This window comes from Bos grunniens, chromosome 26, assembly GCF_055505025.1.
Source record: "Bos grunniens cultivar Pamir isolate PY7600 chromosome 26, Bosgru_T2T1.0, whole genome shotgun sequence".
NCBI lineage: Eukaryota > Metazoa > Chordata > Mammalia > Artiodactyla > Bovidae > Bos > Bos grunniens.
The window spans coordinates 24,718,407-24,734,326 of record NC_141190.1 but is presented as its reverse complement, the minus strand read 5'-3'; the positions used below and the strand labels follow the sequence as shown (position 1 = coordinate 24,734,326).

The following is a 15,920-nucleotide window of genomic DNA, read 5'->3' as shown; positions in this document are numbered from 1 at the left end:
GTGGGCCAGAGCTCGAGCCGGGCGTCTCAAGCTGCAGCCCACACTGTCCTGCAGTCCAGCGTCTCTGCCAGGGTGCCCACAAGGGGCTCTCATGCCTGGGCCTGGGAATCACAGGGGCCAGGAACCTAGTCCAGGATGAAGCAGTGGGGACGTGGGAGGAGACCGTAAACAGCAGCGCTTGGCTTCTACCCCAGGGAGTGTGTTTGTCTGCGCATGTGTACCCAGTAGGTGTGTGTGTGGATGTAGGCATGTATCCGTGTGCGTGTCCATCCCTTCCAAAGCTGGGGACACTCCTCCACCCATGTGGTTTCCTCTGTGTGCAGGCTCTATAGGTCCCCAAGGACTCCGAGGTGAAGTGGGACTCCCTGGTATCAAAGGTAAGCTGGGTGGAGGGGCTGGAGGGAGGGGACATTAGCTTAGAGATGCAACTCACTCAAGAAGGAGGTCTGGGGCACAGGGAGGGTCTGGTGGACATGCCAACAGCCTGTGCAGGCTGACAGGTGATGTGAGGGGAAGGGGCAGTCAGGACGGTGGGGGAGCCTGACTTCAGACACAGATTCTGCCCCTTCTTGTTCGTCCCACCAAGGCTCTTCACACTGAGGTGACCATTTCCTTTTCAGGTGACAAAGGACCCATGGGACCACCGGGGCCCAAAGGTATGCTGCTCCTGCTGCTGCTCGGACATCACCACGGCCTGGGAACCCAGATGTGAACCCTGCCCCGGGGTCTTGATGACCAGACCCTAGGGCTGGGAGGGATCCAAGACTCTAGTCAAGCCTCTCAGATAGTGCTGCTGAGGCAGAGAGGGGAAGCAGCACCAGCATCACAGCGCTGTAGTCGGGTGGTCCTCGGAGTGGCGAGGACACAGCCCTGAGGCCTCTCCCCACTAGACTGGACTCCTTGTTACCCCCAGCACCCACTGGTGAGACAGAAAGGCCTGGGTCAGTTTGCGGGTGGGCCCTGACCCAGGAGAAATCTATCTAGCTTGCTTTCTGGGTCTTTGTTAATGCTGAGTTCTCGCCAACATTCAGCTGACAGCAGCTTCCAGATACTATGGGAACTGTTCTGCAACCCCTTGCTGAGTGAGATTCTTTTCCTTGCTCCTGACTGATGCTTGCTTTCTCTATCCCTGCCCCCCACCCCATGTTTATTTCAGGTGACCAGGGTGAGAAAGGACCCCGAGGCCTCACAGGTCAGTCCCACACAGGAATCTACTGTTACTTTAAAGACTTTTTATAAATCCATTGGATACTGTAAGCGGGGGAAAAAAAATACAGAAGCATCAGATAGAATCTCTGTCTAAAAACCTTCAGAGGACTTGCAATCTAGACTGGAGTATAAGCCAGCATCAGCAATATATGTTTGGGACAGGAAAGATAGTTTATGATTGTCTCTGATTCTTTTGAAGAATTTAGTTGCCTTTACACTACTCATATCCCTTTCTCCTCTCACCTCCTGCCAGCTTGCACGATTGAAAGGAAATAGTACTAGTGCTTTGGCCACAGGAGGTAGCTTTTTGTTGCCAAGGAAATGAGACTCATACACAGGCCCCTCCAGACCAGGCGTGGCCTCTGGGCCAGTCCATGCCTGCTGCCAGGGGTGGGAGGCCTGACTTTAGAATGAAAGCAGACGCTGTGTCCCCAGCCTCCGGTTGGCATGCCAAGTTCCTCTGGTCAGAGAGGTGGCAGGCTTCAGGGTGTCTGGCAGGGTGGCATGCTCTATTATGGTCAAGTTCCTCCATCACCTAGTCCACTTCCTTTGCAGGCGAGCCTGGCTTGAAAGGTTTACCTGGTGCCGTGGGTGAGCCCGGGGCTAAAGGAGCGATGGGTGAGTGTCTCAAAGCAGCAGGCACCATGGGTCTGTGCCGCTGCCATCATCATCATGCCCTAGAGCTGAGATCCGTGTAGAGCTGTGTCTCCCATTCTCTAATCTGTCCACGCCTGGCAGAGACTCCACTTACAGGCTATTCCTGGATCTGGGCATCCTCTTGGGGCTCACAGAGCTGCCACTGTCTCCGACAGCATCTTACTGCTCTGAGGGTGGGGGCCTTGGCAAGACATGGTCCACCCCCCTCCCCTGCCACCCTCCTCCGCACCCCTCCACCCGCCAGTTCCTGCCTCCAAGGTACTCAGGCCCCTGGGGAGGATGGCAAGAGCTGAGGTTCTTCAGAACCCGCAGAATTCTAGGCACAGCCCTGATACTCCAGGGCTGGTCTCACAGCCAGATCGCAGAGTTCAGTCCTTTGGCTGACCCTTCCTGAGGGGCCTGTCAGCCAGGACAAGGAAGCTAGCCAAAGACCCCCCAGGTGGCCAGGCATTTGGCAACATGTCCCAGAAGGGTTTAAGCCCCACTGATGGGGATGTGGTGCCTTGATGATCTCATTCATTTAACAAACTATTAGGAAGTGCTGATGGAGTTCAGGATGCTGTGCTGGGCAATAAGATGCTTTACCTCCCTCGAGGGGAGATAAAGCTCGTGTGAGGTGATGAGGGTCATGAGAGGTACAGGGTGCTCTGAGGAAACAGCAGAGAGAGAGGTTTCTTCCAACCAGAAGAAGGGAGGAAGGGGCTCTTCAGATGGTTTGAAAAAGGAAAGAAGATTTTAACCCCAGAGGCAGCCATATGAGTGAGGAAAGACGGAGAGGTGGCAAAAAGCAAGAGCTGGCCCCAGATGGACATGACTTTGAACAGAGGTTAGAATGATGCCTACAGCAGAGAAGACAAGATCTTAGAGGACTCTGACCTCCAGGCCAACACACATTGAGCATCTTGTCGGGGACATGCAGTGTGGGCCATGGAAGAGTTCTCAGTAGGAAAAGAGGCATTAGGAACAGAGGACAGGGGAAAGCTGTGCCCAGCAGTGTGACAAGGACAGGGCTTCTTCCGTGTCTCATGGCTGCGGGAGGGGCTGCATGGGCTCCCCCTCCCCCACCTAGGAGACAGCTTGCGAGGCCGTAGGGTGGTTGAAGGAGGAGTCCCAGGGAAGCTCCCAGAGTCACTGAAAAGCTTTGATCTGCTTTCCCAGGACCCGCTGGCCCTGACGGACATCAAGGCCCAAGAGGTTGGTCACAGAGCTGCTCTCCTCACTCTCCCCCCTCCCCCGCCTACCCTTCTGAGTCCCATCCACATCCCAGCAGGCAGCTCCCAGCACCCCAATCACAATGCCAGGGGGTGTATATCACAGGGAGGTGTGCAAGGCCCGGGTCTCACCCACTTCCTCCCTTCCATCTGCTGGCAAGTTATTCAGTAGAACCCCAAGAGCGCCCAGCTCCCAGGTGCGGGCCAGCCAGCTTGCCTAGAGGGAAAACTCTCCATGTGGCACTGCTCTCTCTAGGGGAACAAGGTCTTCCAGGAATGCCGGGAACCCGGGGCTTACCAGGACCTTCTGGGGACCCAGGGAAGCCAGGTAAAGAGCGGGAAGGGGGAGCTGGCCATGCTGTGTGTGTATGCGTGTATACCTTTCTGAGTCCATTTTCCTCCAGAAGCTCATCAGGAAAATGCTGGCTGGAGCCAGGCATAATGGCTGTGGGTCCTGACAGCCCAGTCACCAAGTCTGGCAACTCAGGAAAAAAAAAAACACCACCAAAAGCAAGGAGTTCTAGAAAGCATCAAGGAGTCTCTTAAAAATGGCAGTTTATCACCCACTCAGTTCCTGGTTCCTCTGAGCCCTCCAGACCTCCTCAGGCCATAGCTGGGATAGTCACCAGTGGCTGCCAGTCTGGGAAAATAAGCCGCTGTTAGGGTCACCACCAAAGGCCCAACAGGAGCAAGATCCCCAGAGCTGCAGGAGGAATAAATCAAAACAGGAAAGCCATGAGGGCAGATGGCAATCCTCCGAGGCCTGTGAGGAGCAGGGGGCCCCCTGGCTCCTCTGGCGGGTACACAGATGGGGAGTGCCAAGGAGATAGCCTAGGGGGCAGCATGAGAGTCAATGAGTGTGTGAACTTTCTGGGTTTGTAGCTCTCAGACACCAAAGGGTCTGAGACCCCAAAAAGGCTAAGGACCACCCCTCAGTGGAGCAGTGGGTCGGAGAACTGCACATCACCCAGAGGGTGACGAGGACCCTGGAGTCCGGCTGCCCCACACACAGGGTTCATCTCCCTGCACCGCTCCTGGGCTGAGGCGGGGGCTCCTCAGCCCTTCAACTCTCCTTTCATGTCTTGTTTTGCATAGGTCTCACTGGACCCCAAGGACCTCAGGGTGAGTTACTGGGTCACTCCCACCCCTGGCATTCTGCAGAAGCTTCTCCAGTCACCAGAGTGTTTCCACTCCTCCCCTCACCCTCCAGCAAGAATGGGTTCAGGTCATTTTACTGAGTCTGAAGAAACACCTTAGGCAGGAAAAATACTTACAGAACAATCTAGAAAGGCATTCTGGAGAGATGAGGTTAGATCACAAGCAAATTCTGTCTGCCTGAGCCTGGCCCCCTATGGTGCAGGGACCACCCCCCAACCCCCCCCACCGACACACACACTCCCCCCAACCCTGTGAGGAGGCTCAGAAGTCCCGTTAGTCCCACAGAGACCACAGCCTCCATGGCTCAGCAGGGAGTGGGTGTCGTGTCACGCAGAAGGGCCCAGCCTCTCTGGGACAGCGCCAGTGTCCAGTCTGTCCAATAGCTGAATAGTGTGCACCCACCTGGATCTGAGAAACTGTCACCACACCAGCCCCAACTCTTAAAGGAAATTAGGCAAAGATACAAAATAAAATCAAACAACATCTCCCCCAACAGTTCAGCACACAGGGACTTGTTTCTAATGCTTCCTGGTGGAATTCAGTGGATGAAAGCAAGAGGCAGTGTTATCAGATATAGGAATATATAGGAATATATCTGATATATCAGATATATAGCCCAGTCCCTACTCCCTGAGGCTTCAGGGGATCCCCCACAGCAGGGTCCATGCACCTCCGCCTCTCTCCAGCCCAGCTGTTGCCCCATTTCCTAGAGATGGAGAAGGGCTCAGAGCAAGAGGCTGCCTGAGGGGCCTCTGGGCCCAGGTGGAAGTCAGTCAGCTGGGCCTGCAGGTTTCAGTGCGTGATTGCGGCCTTGCTAGGTGACCCAGTGCTAGGTGCCACCACAGGGTGTCTGAGATTGCTGCCCTTCATCATCCTGACTCACTTGTTTTCAATCACATCAGGAATTCCTGGTACCCCCGGCCGACCAGGAGTTAAAGGTAAGTGGCTTTGCAAACAAACTAGACAGTCACTAGTCATTTTTGCAGGAGGCCCCTCTCTGGCAAGAGCCTGGATCAACAGTGGCATCTAGTGGCTTCAGAGGAAGGCTGTGAGGTTGAGGAGCCAAGGATTCTTCTGATCAACTAAGCCCTGAATCTTCAAGCCCCACTCTGTTCCCCACAATCTAGAACCTCACTTTGGTGCCTGGGTTTCCCCCAGCCTTTGATGAAGGAGGATCTGGAAGGGTGCTGCCCCCACCCCTGAAGGCCTTTCCATCCCACCTCTAAAACACCCCGAGAGTGCTCCATCCCCTCACTTAGGCTGGTCCCCCCGTAGTGTGACTCTTCCCTGGGACAGGTTTTATAATCCACATAGACCTCAGTGTAACTGGGACACTGCCACCCCCTTTCTGAGAGGGGGCTTTCATTCAGGAGGGTCTCAGAAGCTACTGAGAGGGCAAAGTCAGAGTTCTGGGGGGAGCATCCTCAGGACTGGACCCTTCCGAGTAGGGCAACGCTAGCATCCGCCCCCAACCCTGGGCCAGTCCAGGACAGGCATTGCTCAGGGACGGTCCTCTCCTTCTGTCCCTGTGAGCCTACCATCCTGAACCCTGACATTCCATAGAGCTGCCCTCTGTCACCGTCACCTTGTGGGGACCTACTTTCCAGAAACTATTTCCAACTGGTTGGGGCCAAGGAGTTCTTTCAGCACATCCTGGCCAAACACATCTCCAGGTCCACAGATCTGCTCAGGGAGAGGCCTGGGATTCTCCAGGAGAGCCCCCCGCCTTTCTCCAGGGGCTATGGCTTTCTGTCCAGTGTGCACAAGAGGCGGACATTGTACCTGATACTGGATTGTGTTCCAACAAAAATAACTCAAGTACTTTTCTTAGATTTGACCCCCAGGGGCTGGCAGGACACAAGTAGAGACCACCCCTCTGCTCCCCCAAAGGGGGAAATCAGCATCACCCCTCTGTGTGTGGATGACTGAATACCCACAGGCCTTGGGAAATGACAAGAAAGTTCCAGTCAAGGACTTTTCCGTCCTCTACTTCACTCTCTTGGTTCTCTAGAATCTGTGGGTCTCCAGTCCACAGAGATCCCTCACTGAGATGGCCTTGAGAAAGTGTGAATCTGCCATCCCCGTCTTGGAAGTCTCCCATGCACATTTGCCCTTTCAATCCTCTGAAACACAGGGCAGAGAAGACGTCTGTTAACCTTTACATAACTCGGGATTCCTCAGACCACAGACCGCCACCCCCCACCACCACCACCTTAACTTTGCACGGCCCCTATCCTGTCCCGGGGAATTGGCACCTGAGGAGCATGGGAACTAGACTTGACCCTGCAGGCTTACTACCTCTGCTCTTTGACCTCTCGGTACTCTTTCCACCTAAAGAAATTCCCAGTAAGAGCCTTCGATGCCCCTGGTGAGAGAAGATAGACTATGGGAGTGGGAATGACTCCTAAATTGGCATATTCTGGCCTCATCAAAAAGGCACACTCTCCAACACCCACCAGTGAAGCCCCTTTGCAGAGACCCAGCTTTGTCCAAAAGCTATTGTGAGCCAAGAAGATTGACTCTCTGGCCTCCAGGGTCTCCTGGGCACAGACTGGTGCTTAATGCATCCTGCCTGTTCCCCTCCAGTTCATTCAAATGCCTTTAGCCTGAGGGTTAGGAGTGGGTCTCAAATGCAATCAGAAGCCTTGAAAATGATTTATTGAACCACTCTTCTCTTCCTCCGCTCCCAGGTGAACCAGGAGCTCCAGGCAAGATCATGACTTCAGGTAGGCAGGCCCTGCAGAGGGTACTGGGCATCTGTCCTGGCTCTGTCTCCACACCCTCCACATCTACAGGCTCAGTGCTTTGGGCAGAATGCAGTGCTGGCTCTGCCAGTCAGAGGGAGGAGGGTGGGGGAATTTTAGAGGTTGTACTGGCCCAACCTGGCCCACAGCCCGGCCTGGTCCCTGTGCCTCTGAATGAGGAGAGTGGGGCTCAGCATTGAATGTGCCTTCTGTTTACAGAAGGATCGTCGACTATCACTGTCCCAGGTCCCCCGGGACCTCCTGGAGCCATGGGACCTCCGGGACCTCCAGGAGCCCCAGGTCAGTCTGTTCTCTTGCTTTGCCCCAGGTCAGCATCAGGCTTGCTGATGTTTGACTACAGTAGCGTTCAGTCAAATCTGAAACCTGGGTTGGAACCCGGGGAAGAATAGGAAGAGGCTGAGAAAGCCCCTCCCTGGCAGCCTGGTGAGCCCTGATTACTCCCCAGCAAGTATCCCAAGCCCTGAGTGTGCTTTGCTTCCACAGGCCCCACAGCACCACTTCAGGCCCCAGCAGGTAAACGATGTGCTTAGGGCCATGCAGCCAAGAAGTAGCTGAGTCAGGGTTTGGCCCAGGTTCCTCTCAAGAGTCTGTCCTCAAATTGTTTCCTCTTGGAAAACAACTTGATAACATGCATCAGGGGCAACAAAAATGCTAGGCGTCTATTTGAAGCAAACATCCCTAAATTGTCCAACAATAATGAGATGGCTACAAAAATAGGAAGACTTAAAGGAAAGATGTTTAAAGAGGAGAATACTCGATAATGGGCTTCCCTGGTGACTCAGTCAATAAAGAATCCGCCTGCAATGTGGGAGACCTGGATTCTATCCCTGGGTTGGGAAGATCCCTTGGAGAAGGAAATGGCAACCCACTCCAGTATGCTTGCCTGGAGAATCCCTATGGACAGAGGAGCCTTGCAGGCTGTAGTCCATGGGGTCACAAAGCGTCAGACACGACTGAGTGACTTAGCACAGCATGCTCAATAATGTGTGCTCGGTGGTTGCAACTACATTTTTATAAGAAAAAACTGTTGGAAGGAAATAAAACAAAATGCCTGCAAGTTAAAGAATTATGGGTGATATTTTTTCTATTTATCTAAAATGCATGTTATTTTTTTATGTCTTTTTCAATTATTTAAAATGTTTGTGTGTAAGTGAAATACATTATTTAACATGACCAGTGCAAGAAGACCAGTGCCTTCTCTCCTGATAAATTCCAGTGACAGAGGGCACACTGTGGGCGTTTAGAAATCTCGAATCATCAGAGAACAGTGTCAGAGTCCTGCCCATCCCAGGGCCCCAGGGCCTGGCAGAGAATTTCTCACCAGAACAGACCACAGGGCTGGTCTCAAATTGCTTATTGCTTTCAAATAAGCAAGCTGATCACTTTGGGCCACTGTTCCATGCCTTGTGAGAAAGCCACTTATGTACCTAGGCACCTGCCTTTTCTTCAGTTCTTCTAGAACTCTGACCCTCAAGGTGTGGTAAAACCTATTCTTCCCCAACCCCATTTCCAGGCCCTGTTGGTCCAGCTGGTCTTCCAGGACAGCAAGGTATGTGTCGCTCTGAAAGAATGCATGACCATAGGCTGTGGGGAGAGCTTCCTTCCCAGGGTGGAAATATGCCCATCTTTAAAATGAAATGAGAGAGGTGCATCCCGGGAAGGGAGGCGAGGGGGCCCCCCAGCTCATCACAAGGCCCTTGCAAGGCCTCAGCAGCCAGAGGAGACACCTCTTCCCACCCCCTTCCATGTTTCTGAGGAGGTAGGGGTTCCCCTAGAAAGGGAGATTGAGGCTCCTGGATCAGGATCTAGCTTAGCAGTTTTCACAAGCCTCAGGCTTCTTGTGACCAGATCCTGAGAATCAGGTCACTGTCCAGCAACTTAGCCAAATATCCAGACTGTATCCAAAATACCATCTGGCTCCAGATCCTCCATTTCTTCCTGGGGTGTTTCTGGTTCCCAGCCAACACTCTGGCCCCACCCACACTTGGCTCATTCCCGCCCATCCTCAGCTCAGCCCCACACTGACAGATTGTTGAGAGCGGTGACCCCCAACTCTTTGTCCTCCCCCCAGGCCCGCGAGGGGAGCCGGGCCTGGCTGGCGAATCATTCATGGGCAGCAGCAGCTCCTTCTCTGAGGTCCTGTCCACCCGTGAGTACCACCGTTTTCTCTGGGACAGGTGGCGCGGGGGTGGGAGTGGGGAGGTGGCCGAGCATGGGGGCCTGCGGCAGCTGCACCCGGGAGTCATCGTGAGCCCCAGCGTAAGGATGGCCAGCTCCTCTGAGACGCAGTGCTAGCTGAGAGAAGAGAACAGAGGGGCTTTATCAGCCATGGAGATGAGTCACAGGGGCTGGCGCAGCTGTCAGAGAGCTTCTTCGGATTCCAGGAGGACCAGGGCCACATGGGGTGTCTGCACCCAGCCCTGCGGGTGTGATGAGAGGAGTCCTGGACCTCCCCACCCAAAGCCGCCACAGGGGTCCCTGGGTTCTCAGCCCCAGACTCGGCCTGGCAGGGCTGACTCCTGGGTCCTCCTGTTCCCCATCCTTTAAAGAGCCCAGGCAGAGATGCTGCGGGCCGCCCTCCCGGACACCTTAACAACTGGACACCTTAACAAAGACAACGCCGGCCCCGGTCCGGCAGTCGCCATGTGCCTGCCACTCTGCCTTGGTGTCCCACAGAGCCTGTGCAACGCCCTGGTGATACCGGTCTCGGGCCTCTGGTTTACAGCAGAGGGAACTGAGGCTGAAAGACCTCAAGATCTTGCCCCAAGTCACAAGCCAGCAGGCAGGACTTGAACTCAGGCTTCCTGACACCGAAGCCATGCTCCTGCTCGTCACTGCCACACCGGCAACAGCCACCAGGGAGCGCCACTCAGCCCCACCCTGCTCAGAGCAAAAGGCACCTCTAGCCAAGGGTGTCTTGGAGGGTCCCAGGCCATGACCCATGACTTGGTGTGGGGTGTGAGTAGAGTTGCTGATGATCCTGGTGAGGGGTAAGGCTGGCAGAGAGAGCAGTCTCATGACAGCTTTTACTCATTTCTGGTTTCTTCTTTCCACAGAGGGTATTGATTTACGAGGCCCCCCAGGCCCACCTGGACCTCCCGGGCCACCAGGTGAGCACTCAGGGGTCTTTGGAAGGTGGGAAATCTTGGGGGCAGGGAAGGGCTCAAGGCACTTAGTGAGGAAGCAAGATCCTGGGTTCAGCATTGCTTCTTCCTTACCCTTTTCTACAAGACTGTCCATGCCAGGCCCCCCAGGACCCCCAGGCCCAGCGGGTGAGAGCGGGGTAGGTGGGAGACAGTGGGACCAGAGCCCGGGCTGCTTCCTGGCTGGTTCTTAGGAAAAGCTTCTCTGCTGCTCCTCCTGGGCAGAGGGTTCCTGGCCACCTCTTGGAATTGATAAGTCTTGGGCGGTTCTCTTTTCTAGGGGAAGGCTTGCCAGGCCCACCAGGCCCACCAGGATCTCTCCTGACCAGCTCAGGTAATGCTGGGGGGTCAAATCACTCCTGTTCTCCACCTCGGCCCCAGCCCCAACCCCAACACACGCGGCGGTCACGGGCGTGCAGTCTTCCTGACCTACTCTCCACGCTCCCTCCTTCTGACTTGCCACCATGGATGTGTTTGCATAAACGCCGTGCTACCTGCTGCAGGGAAGGAGGGTGCTGATGCCAGCCCAGCCACCCTGAGAGCCCCTGGTAGCCCAGCCTGGGGGAGACAGCCGATTCTGTTGTGGGGAGCTTCTGGCTGACTAGAGAGACCTAATTCCTATCATCAGGGAGTCCAGTTCTGATAAAGCAGGCAGGACACATGCTCCTGACATGAGACAAATGCTGACCATAGAACATAGAAGCATACGGAAATAAGTTTAGGGCAAACTTGAGCCCAGAGCTTATCCCTCGCAGAAAATGCATCCGTCCATGCACCAGGCTTTTCATTCCTTCTTTACTTTTAAGTATTTTTCTATCCAACTTCCTGACCAACCATCCATCCATCCATTTGACAAATGTTGATCATCTACAGAACGACTGGTGCTGTTCTAGATGCTGCTCCCTCGCAAACATCATTGCGTCCACACTCAAAACTGTTTCTTCCCTCAACAGAGACTTTCTTCTCTGGCCCTCCAGGCCCACCTGGCCCCCCAGGCCCCAAGGGAGACCAAGGTAAGAGCAGTGTCTTAGGGGGCCCGGGAGTCAGTGTGCCCCTGGTTGGCCTGCTGGTGGCCAGAGGAATTTGGACAAGGCTGGACGAGCTGGGGCAGGTCTTCATTCTCCTGCCACACCCCATTAGGAGCTCAGCAGCTTGGAGCAGGGGCCGGGGGTTGGTCAGAAGCTCTGCAAAGCATGTCCACCTCTGCCTTGTCCTGTTGGAGCAGAGGTGTGGGGAGCCCCAAGCCCTGAGTCTGCTCTGGGCCCAGAGCCCTGTCCCGCCCCCTCCTCGGGCCCCTTGAAGTCGCAGCATCTGGTTGGGACATGTCTCACAACTGTCTGCTTTCTCCCCCAGGCCCCCCAGGCCCCCGAGGACACCAAGGTACAGGAGAACTGGCCTCAAACGATCCTAGGGGGTGGAGGCTGACCTTCCGAGATCCCTGAGCTTCTGGGGTTTGGTCCAAATGAGTGATCAGAGGGTGTCTGTGGTTGAGAATTGTGTGCCTGTGTGTGCGTGTGTGCACGTGTCTATGCGGCAGCTCTAGGTACTGCCCGAGGGCCGGTGCTGCCCCAGCTGTGTCATAAGTCTTAGGGAGCCTCGGGAGGGAGGTGGTGTCTTTGGTGGGGCATGAGGAGAGGGAGGCGGGCACAGCTGACCGTCCCCTCTCTGCTGTGTCCCTCAGGCGAGCGAGGCCTCCCAGGGCTGTCAGGCTCAGGTAAGTGCTGAGCACCGCCGTCCCCCCCGACTGGAGCCTCTCCCCAGAGGCTCTGCTGGAGCCTCTCCCGCCCGCTGACTGCACTGTGTTGTTGGCCTCCAGGCTCCAGTTCTCTTGGACTCAACCTGCAGGGACCACCAGGCCCACCCGGCCCTCAGGGACCCAAGGGTGACAAAGGTCAGTGCAGGCAGTGCAGAGTGGGAACAAGGCTGGCTCCCAGAGCCCGAAGAGAGGGCAAGGACTGCTTGCTGGTGCTCCAGCCGTGGGAGGAAGAAGAGGCTGAAGAAAGGAGAGCCTGAGGGAGAAAGGGACGGGGTTGGAGGGATACAGTCTCTGCCCAAGGAAGCTGTGGTATCATTTCAGAAATGAGACTGAGAAACATGGGTCAGTTGTTGAGTCACAATTTGATATAGAGTGGTTGAGCTTAACCAGGGGAGGCTTCCTGGAGGAGGCAATGCAAACAGCTTCTTGTTTTGGATTCCAGGTGATCCCGGAGTCCCAGGGGCTCCTGGCATTCCTGGTGGGCCCTCTCGAGGTAAGAAGCCAAGGTGCCCAAAATTCTCCCCGTCTTCAAGTGAGGTTGATTGTGCCAATAAGGATATTAATTAACTAATTCATTCACGAATCCATGATTCAGTGTTAATGAGGTACTTTCTCTAAATGCTAGATTCTGAACTGCCCCTGAGGAGGTTACAAGATAGCAGGGGTGGGAGACAAGGATGCCTGCACGATAAAGATGACTAACAATGCCGATGACAGTGACGGCGAGAACAGAGATCGGGAGCTAGGGGTGCAGGGGTGAGGAGGGCTGTGTGGGCAGTGCACAGGCTGTCGAAGGAAAGGGAGGACTCAGCCTGGGAGAGCTCCTAGGAGCTCGTTGCCACTGTCCTAGTTCTCCTGAGAAAGACTCTCTCTCCTCAGACTGTGAAGGCATTGCCTGTGCTCTTTGGTTTGACCCCAGAGAGGACAGACCAACTCAGTGGCCTTCTCTCCTGCAGGGGGATCGTCGTCAAGTACCACGTTCATGCAGGGTCCGCCAGGCCCACCAGGGCCCCCCGGGCCTCCAGGCTCCCTCAGCAGCTCTGGCCTGGAGATTCAGCAATACATCTCTGACTACATGCAGAGTGAGTACCCCACATCTGAGTGGGGCAGGATGCGTGTGTATGTGTGTGCACAGGTGTGTGCTAGGTGTGCAGGTCCATGAGCTCCCTAACTCCCACCTTCTCACACCTGCCCACGCACATAGACTTGTACATGGACATAGAGCCCCAGTAGAGGCTCATATACACAAACACTTTTCCATGTGTGCACACACACACACACATTCACCCCTGTGTGCGTGCCCCAGACTGCATCCCTGCACATTCCATGGAGGTGAGGGCATGATTTCCACACACATGGGCACCAGAGCTTGGTCAGATGTGTCACCGACTGGGGTCTTGCTGGCCCACAGCCCTCAAGATCCACCGGGCCAAGCACAGACTCTGCGTCAGTTTCTCCATCTGTAACAAGGGGGGTCCAGGCTCCCTGCTGGACCTGCCTTGGCCTACGAGTGGGTTAAGTGCTCAGGTCACCTCTGTGGGGGAGACGCGCCCTCTTGGGGACAGGCTTGACTTGCTTTCTTTGTTGGCAGGTGACAGTATCAGGTCTTATCTGTCTGGAGTTCAGGGTCCCCCAGGCCCACCTGGCCCCCCCGGGCCTGTCACCACCATCACCGGTGAGACTTTCAACTACTCAGAGCTGGCCAGCCTCGTCGTGAGCTACTTACAGAGTAAGCCTCTTGCCACCCCTGTGATGACAAGCCTCCTCCCAGGTCCACGGTCATTCCTGGAGCCTCGTCTCTTAATTTGCTGCTTGCTTTGCCCTTTTTGTGAATGTGATGCTCAATATTAAATTCATAGTAATCAGGCTGCTGGATCTAGCTTCCAAAAAAGGTTTGTTCAGATTAAGAAAAATAGAAATTATAAATATCCTGCAAATGCCCCATTCATTCATTTCCCCCCAAGGGAAGCAGCTGGGTGACCAGGCCTTTGATTCTGGAGTTATGAGGGCACTGCTTCAGTACCAGCGAAGCAGGTGACCCGGTTTCCTTCCCCACAGCTTCCGGCTACAACATTGGCACATCCTCCACCTCCATCTCTTCTGAAGACATCCTGGCTGCGCTCCGGCGTGAGTTGCCTGGGGGGGCAGTGGGGGTTGGGGGGCTGAAGGGTGCCCCTCTCTCCTGGCTGACTTATCAGGCACACTTGGCGGTCCCTCGGGCCAAGGAGCCACTCCCGCTTCGCTCCCAGCAGTCAGCTGGACAGAGGGTGTCAGATCTCCCCTGAGGGATGAGTGTAGCAGGTACCCCTTCAGCTACTGGCAGCTTGCCAATGTCCAAGCTCACACATCACTTGGGCCGGTCTGCAAGGAGGCCAAGCTGGCCAGTGGCCCATGGCGCCTCCTCTCCTTTCAGGAGATGATGTGCGTCAGTATCTACAGCAGTACCTGATGCCGCAAGGAGCCGGTGGAGATTGGTTCCTCCAGTCTCTGGATTATGCAGAGCTGAGCAACCGCATCCTCAGCTACATGTCCAGTGAGTGTCTGCACCCCTGGCAAGGGGGGCAGGAGGGCCTGGGTGGGCATGCAGGGGCTAGACATCCCTGACCCTCTCCCACTAGGCTGCACCTAACCCAGAGGAGGGGTGGTATTCAGAGCGGTTCAAACCTGTGCCCCAGAGCAGGTCACAGAGCCTGGCGAGGGAAGCCAGAGCGAGTGCCCCGGGCACTGTTCTGCAAGGACTGTGCACACGACTCACATGCACACTTCTCTAGACACACGCCCACCTTTGCATGCACGCACACATGCACACACCCAGCAGGAGAGCGCTGACCTGCACTCTCCCCAGCCTGAGTCCCTCCTCTGCAGTGTCCTTGCCCAGGATCTCACGCCTGCGTCTCTGCCAGTCTCTCCCTACTGCCCCTCTCACCCCTTTCCCAGCCCCTACTTCCGTTCAAGTGGCTTCCATCTGGCTTCCTCTCCGATATGGTATTTCCACCCTCCCTTCCCTGCCTGACCTGCATCCATCACAACTTGGGATTTCGTTCCTCAGGCACTGGAGTCAGCATCGGGCTTCCTGGCCCCCCGGGGCCCCCAGGCTTGCCGGGCACATCCTATGAGGAGCTCCTCTCCTTGCTCCAAGGTAGGGCTGATCAGGGCCATCTGATCAAGTGCTTCAGGGTGGAGGGCAGAGCCCCTCGGTCCAGGCCTAACTGATCCTTGCTCTTCCTCGGTGTCTCAGGGTCTGAATTCAGAGGTATCGTTGGGCCTCCAGGTCCCCCTGGGCCCCCAGGGCTCCCAGGCAGTTCATGGTCCAGCATCAGCACAGAGGATCTCTCATCCTACCTGCAGAGTAAGGAGTGAGGCAGGCGAGGTGCTCTCAGCCCTGCAGGGGGAGATGTGGCGAGGTGGGGGTGGGGGTGGGTTGGGGAGACTGTGCTCTGAAGTCATGGGAGAGCTCGGGCCAGCAGATGACCAGGTGCCCAGCCGGGAGCTCTGAGTCCCAGAAGAGCTGGGGGAGGGGATGTGATGTGGGTTGAATGAGGCTAGAGACTGGGGGTGGAGGGCAGTGGGGAGCACTTACTCTGGAGGAAGCCAGGACCCGGGTGTGTGGGTCTCCCTCTGCCTCCTTCTAGAGGGGCCCAGGCTGGGAATTCAGTGGTCCTGGTGATGGATCCCTGATTCTTCTGTCTCTTGCTTCCTGCTCAGCTGCCGGCTTATCATCCATCCCAGGCCCTCCTGGTCCCCCGGGTCCCCCAGGCCCTAGAGGGCCCCCGGGCATCTCAGGAGCTCTGGCGACATACGCAGCTGAAAACAGTGACAGCTTCCGGAGTGAGCTGATTAGCTATCTCACAAGTAGGTGCCCCTGACGTCCCTGTCCCTCCTCTGTCCCCTCCCAGTCCGGGCTTCTCTCTGTGAAAGGGTGGCCAGGGTTTGAAGGGCCTGGTGGCTAAACACCTTAGCCACCCCAGCAGGAGAAGTCCGGCTTCTTCTCAGCCCACACTCCACTCGGTGCGAGTTCACA

At 55.8% G+C, this 15,920-nt stretch overlaps 1 protein-coding gene across 3 annotated transcripts in view; it reads left to right on the top strand.

Moving 5' to 3' along the window:
* Positions 1-15,920, top strand: part of COL17A1 (collagen type XVII alpha 1 chain) — a 46,853-nt gene that overhangs the window by 28,029 nt on the left and 2,904 nt on the right. For all 3 annotated transcript variants that reach the window (XM_086377642.1, XM_086377640.1, XM_086377641.1), the window contains 26 exons: positions 324-377; positions 621-656; positions 1,157-1,192; positions 1,765-1,827; positions 3,025-3,060; positions 3,334-3,405; positions 4,173-4,199; positions 5,138-5,173; positions 6,926-6,961; positions 7,199-7,279; positions 8,514-8,549; positions 9,072-9,149; positions 10,057-10,110; positions 10,424-10,477; positions 11,097-11,156; positions 11,497-11,523; positions 11,825-11,857; positions 11,960-12,034; positions 12,342-12,392; positions 12,856-12,981; positions 13,491-13,628; positions 13,958-14,026; positions 14,313-14,432; positions 14,949-15,038; positions 15,138-15,248; positions 15,605-15,751. In XM_086377642.1, the coding sequence (XP_086233768.1) occupies positions 324-377; positions 621-656; positions 1,157-1,192; positions 1,765-1,827; positions 3,025-3,060; positions 3,334-3,405; positions 4,173-4,199; positions 5,138-5,173; positions 6,926-6,961; positions 7,199-7,279; positions 8,514-8,549; positions 9,072-9,149; positions 10,057-10,110; positions 10,424-10,477; positions 11,097-11,156; positions 11,497-11,523; positions 11,825-11,857; positions 11,960-12,034; positions 12,342-12,392; positions 12,856-12,981; positions 13,491-13,628; positions 13,958-14,026; positions 14,313-14,432; positions 14,949-15,038; positions 15,138-15,248; positions 15,605-15,751 (1,746 nt within the window). The remainder of the gene's footprint in view (positions 1-323; positions 378-620; positions 657-1,156; positions 1,193-1,764; positions 1,828-3,024; positions 3,061-3,333; positions 3,406-4,172; positions 4,200-5,137; positions 5,174-6,925; positions 6,962-7,198; positions 7,280-8,513; positions 8,550-9,071; positions 9,150-10,056; positions 10,111-10,423; positions 10,478-11,096; positions 11,157-11,496; positions 11,524-11,824; positions 11,858-11,959; positions 12,035-12,341; positions 12,393-12,855; positions 12,982-13,490; positions 13,629-13,957; positions 14,027-14,312; positions 14,433-14,948; positions 15,039-15,137; positions 15,249-15,604; positions 15,752-15,920) is intronic.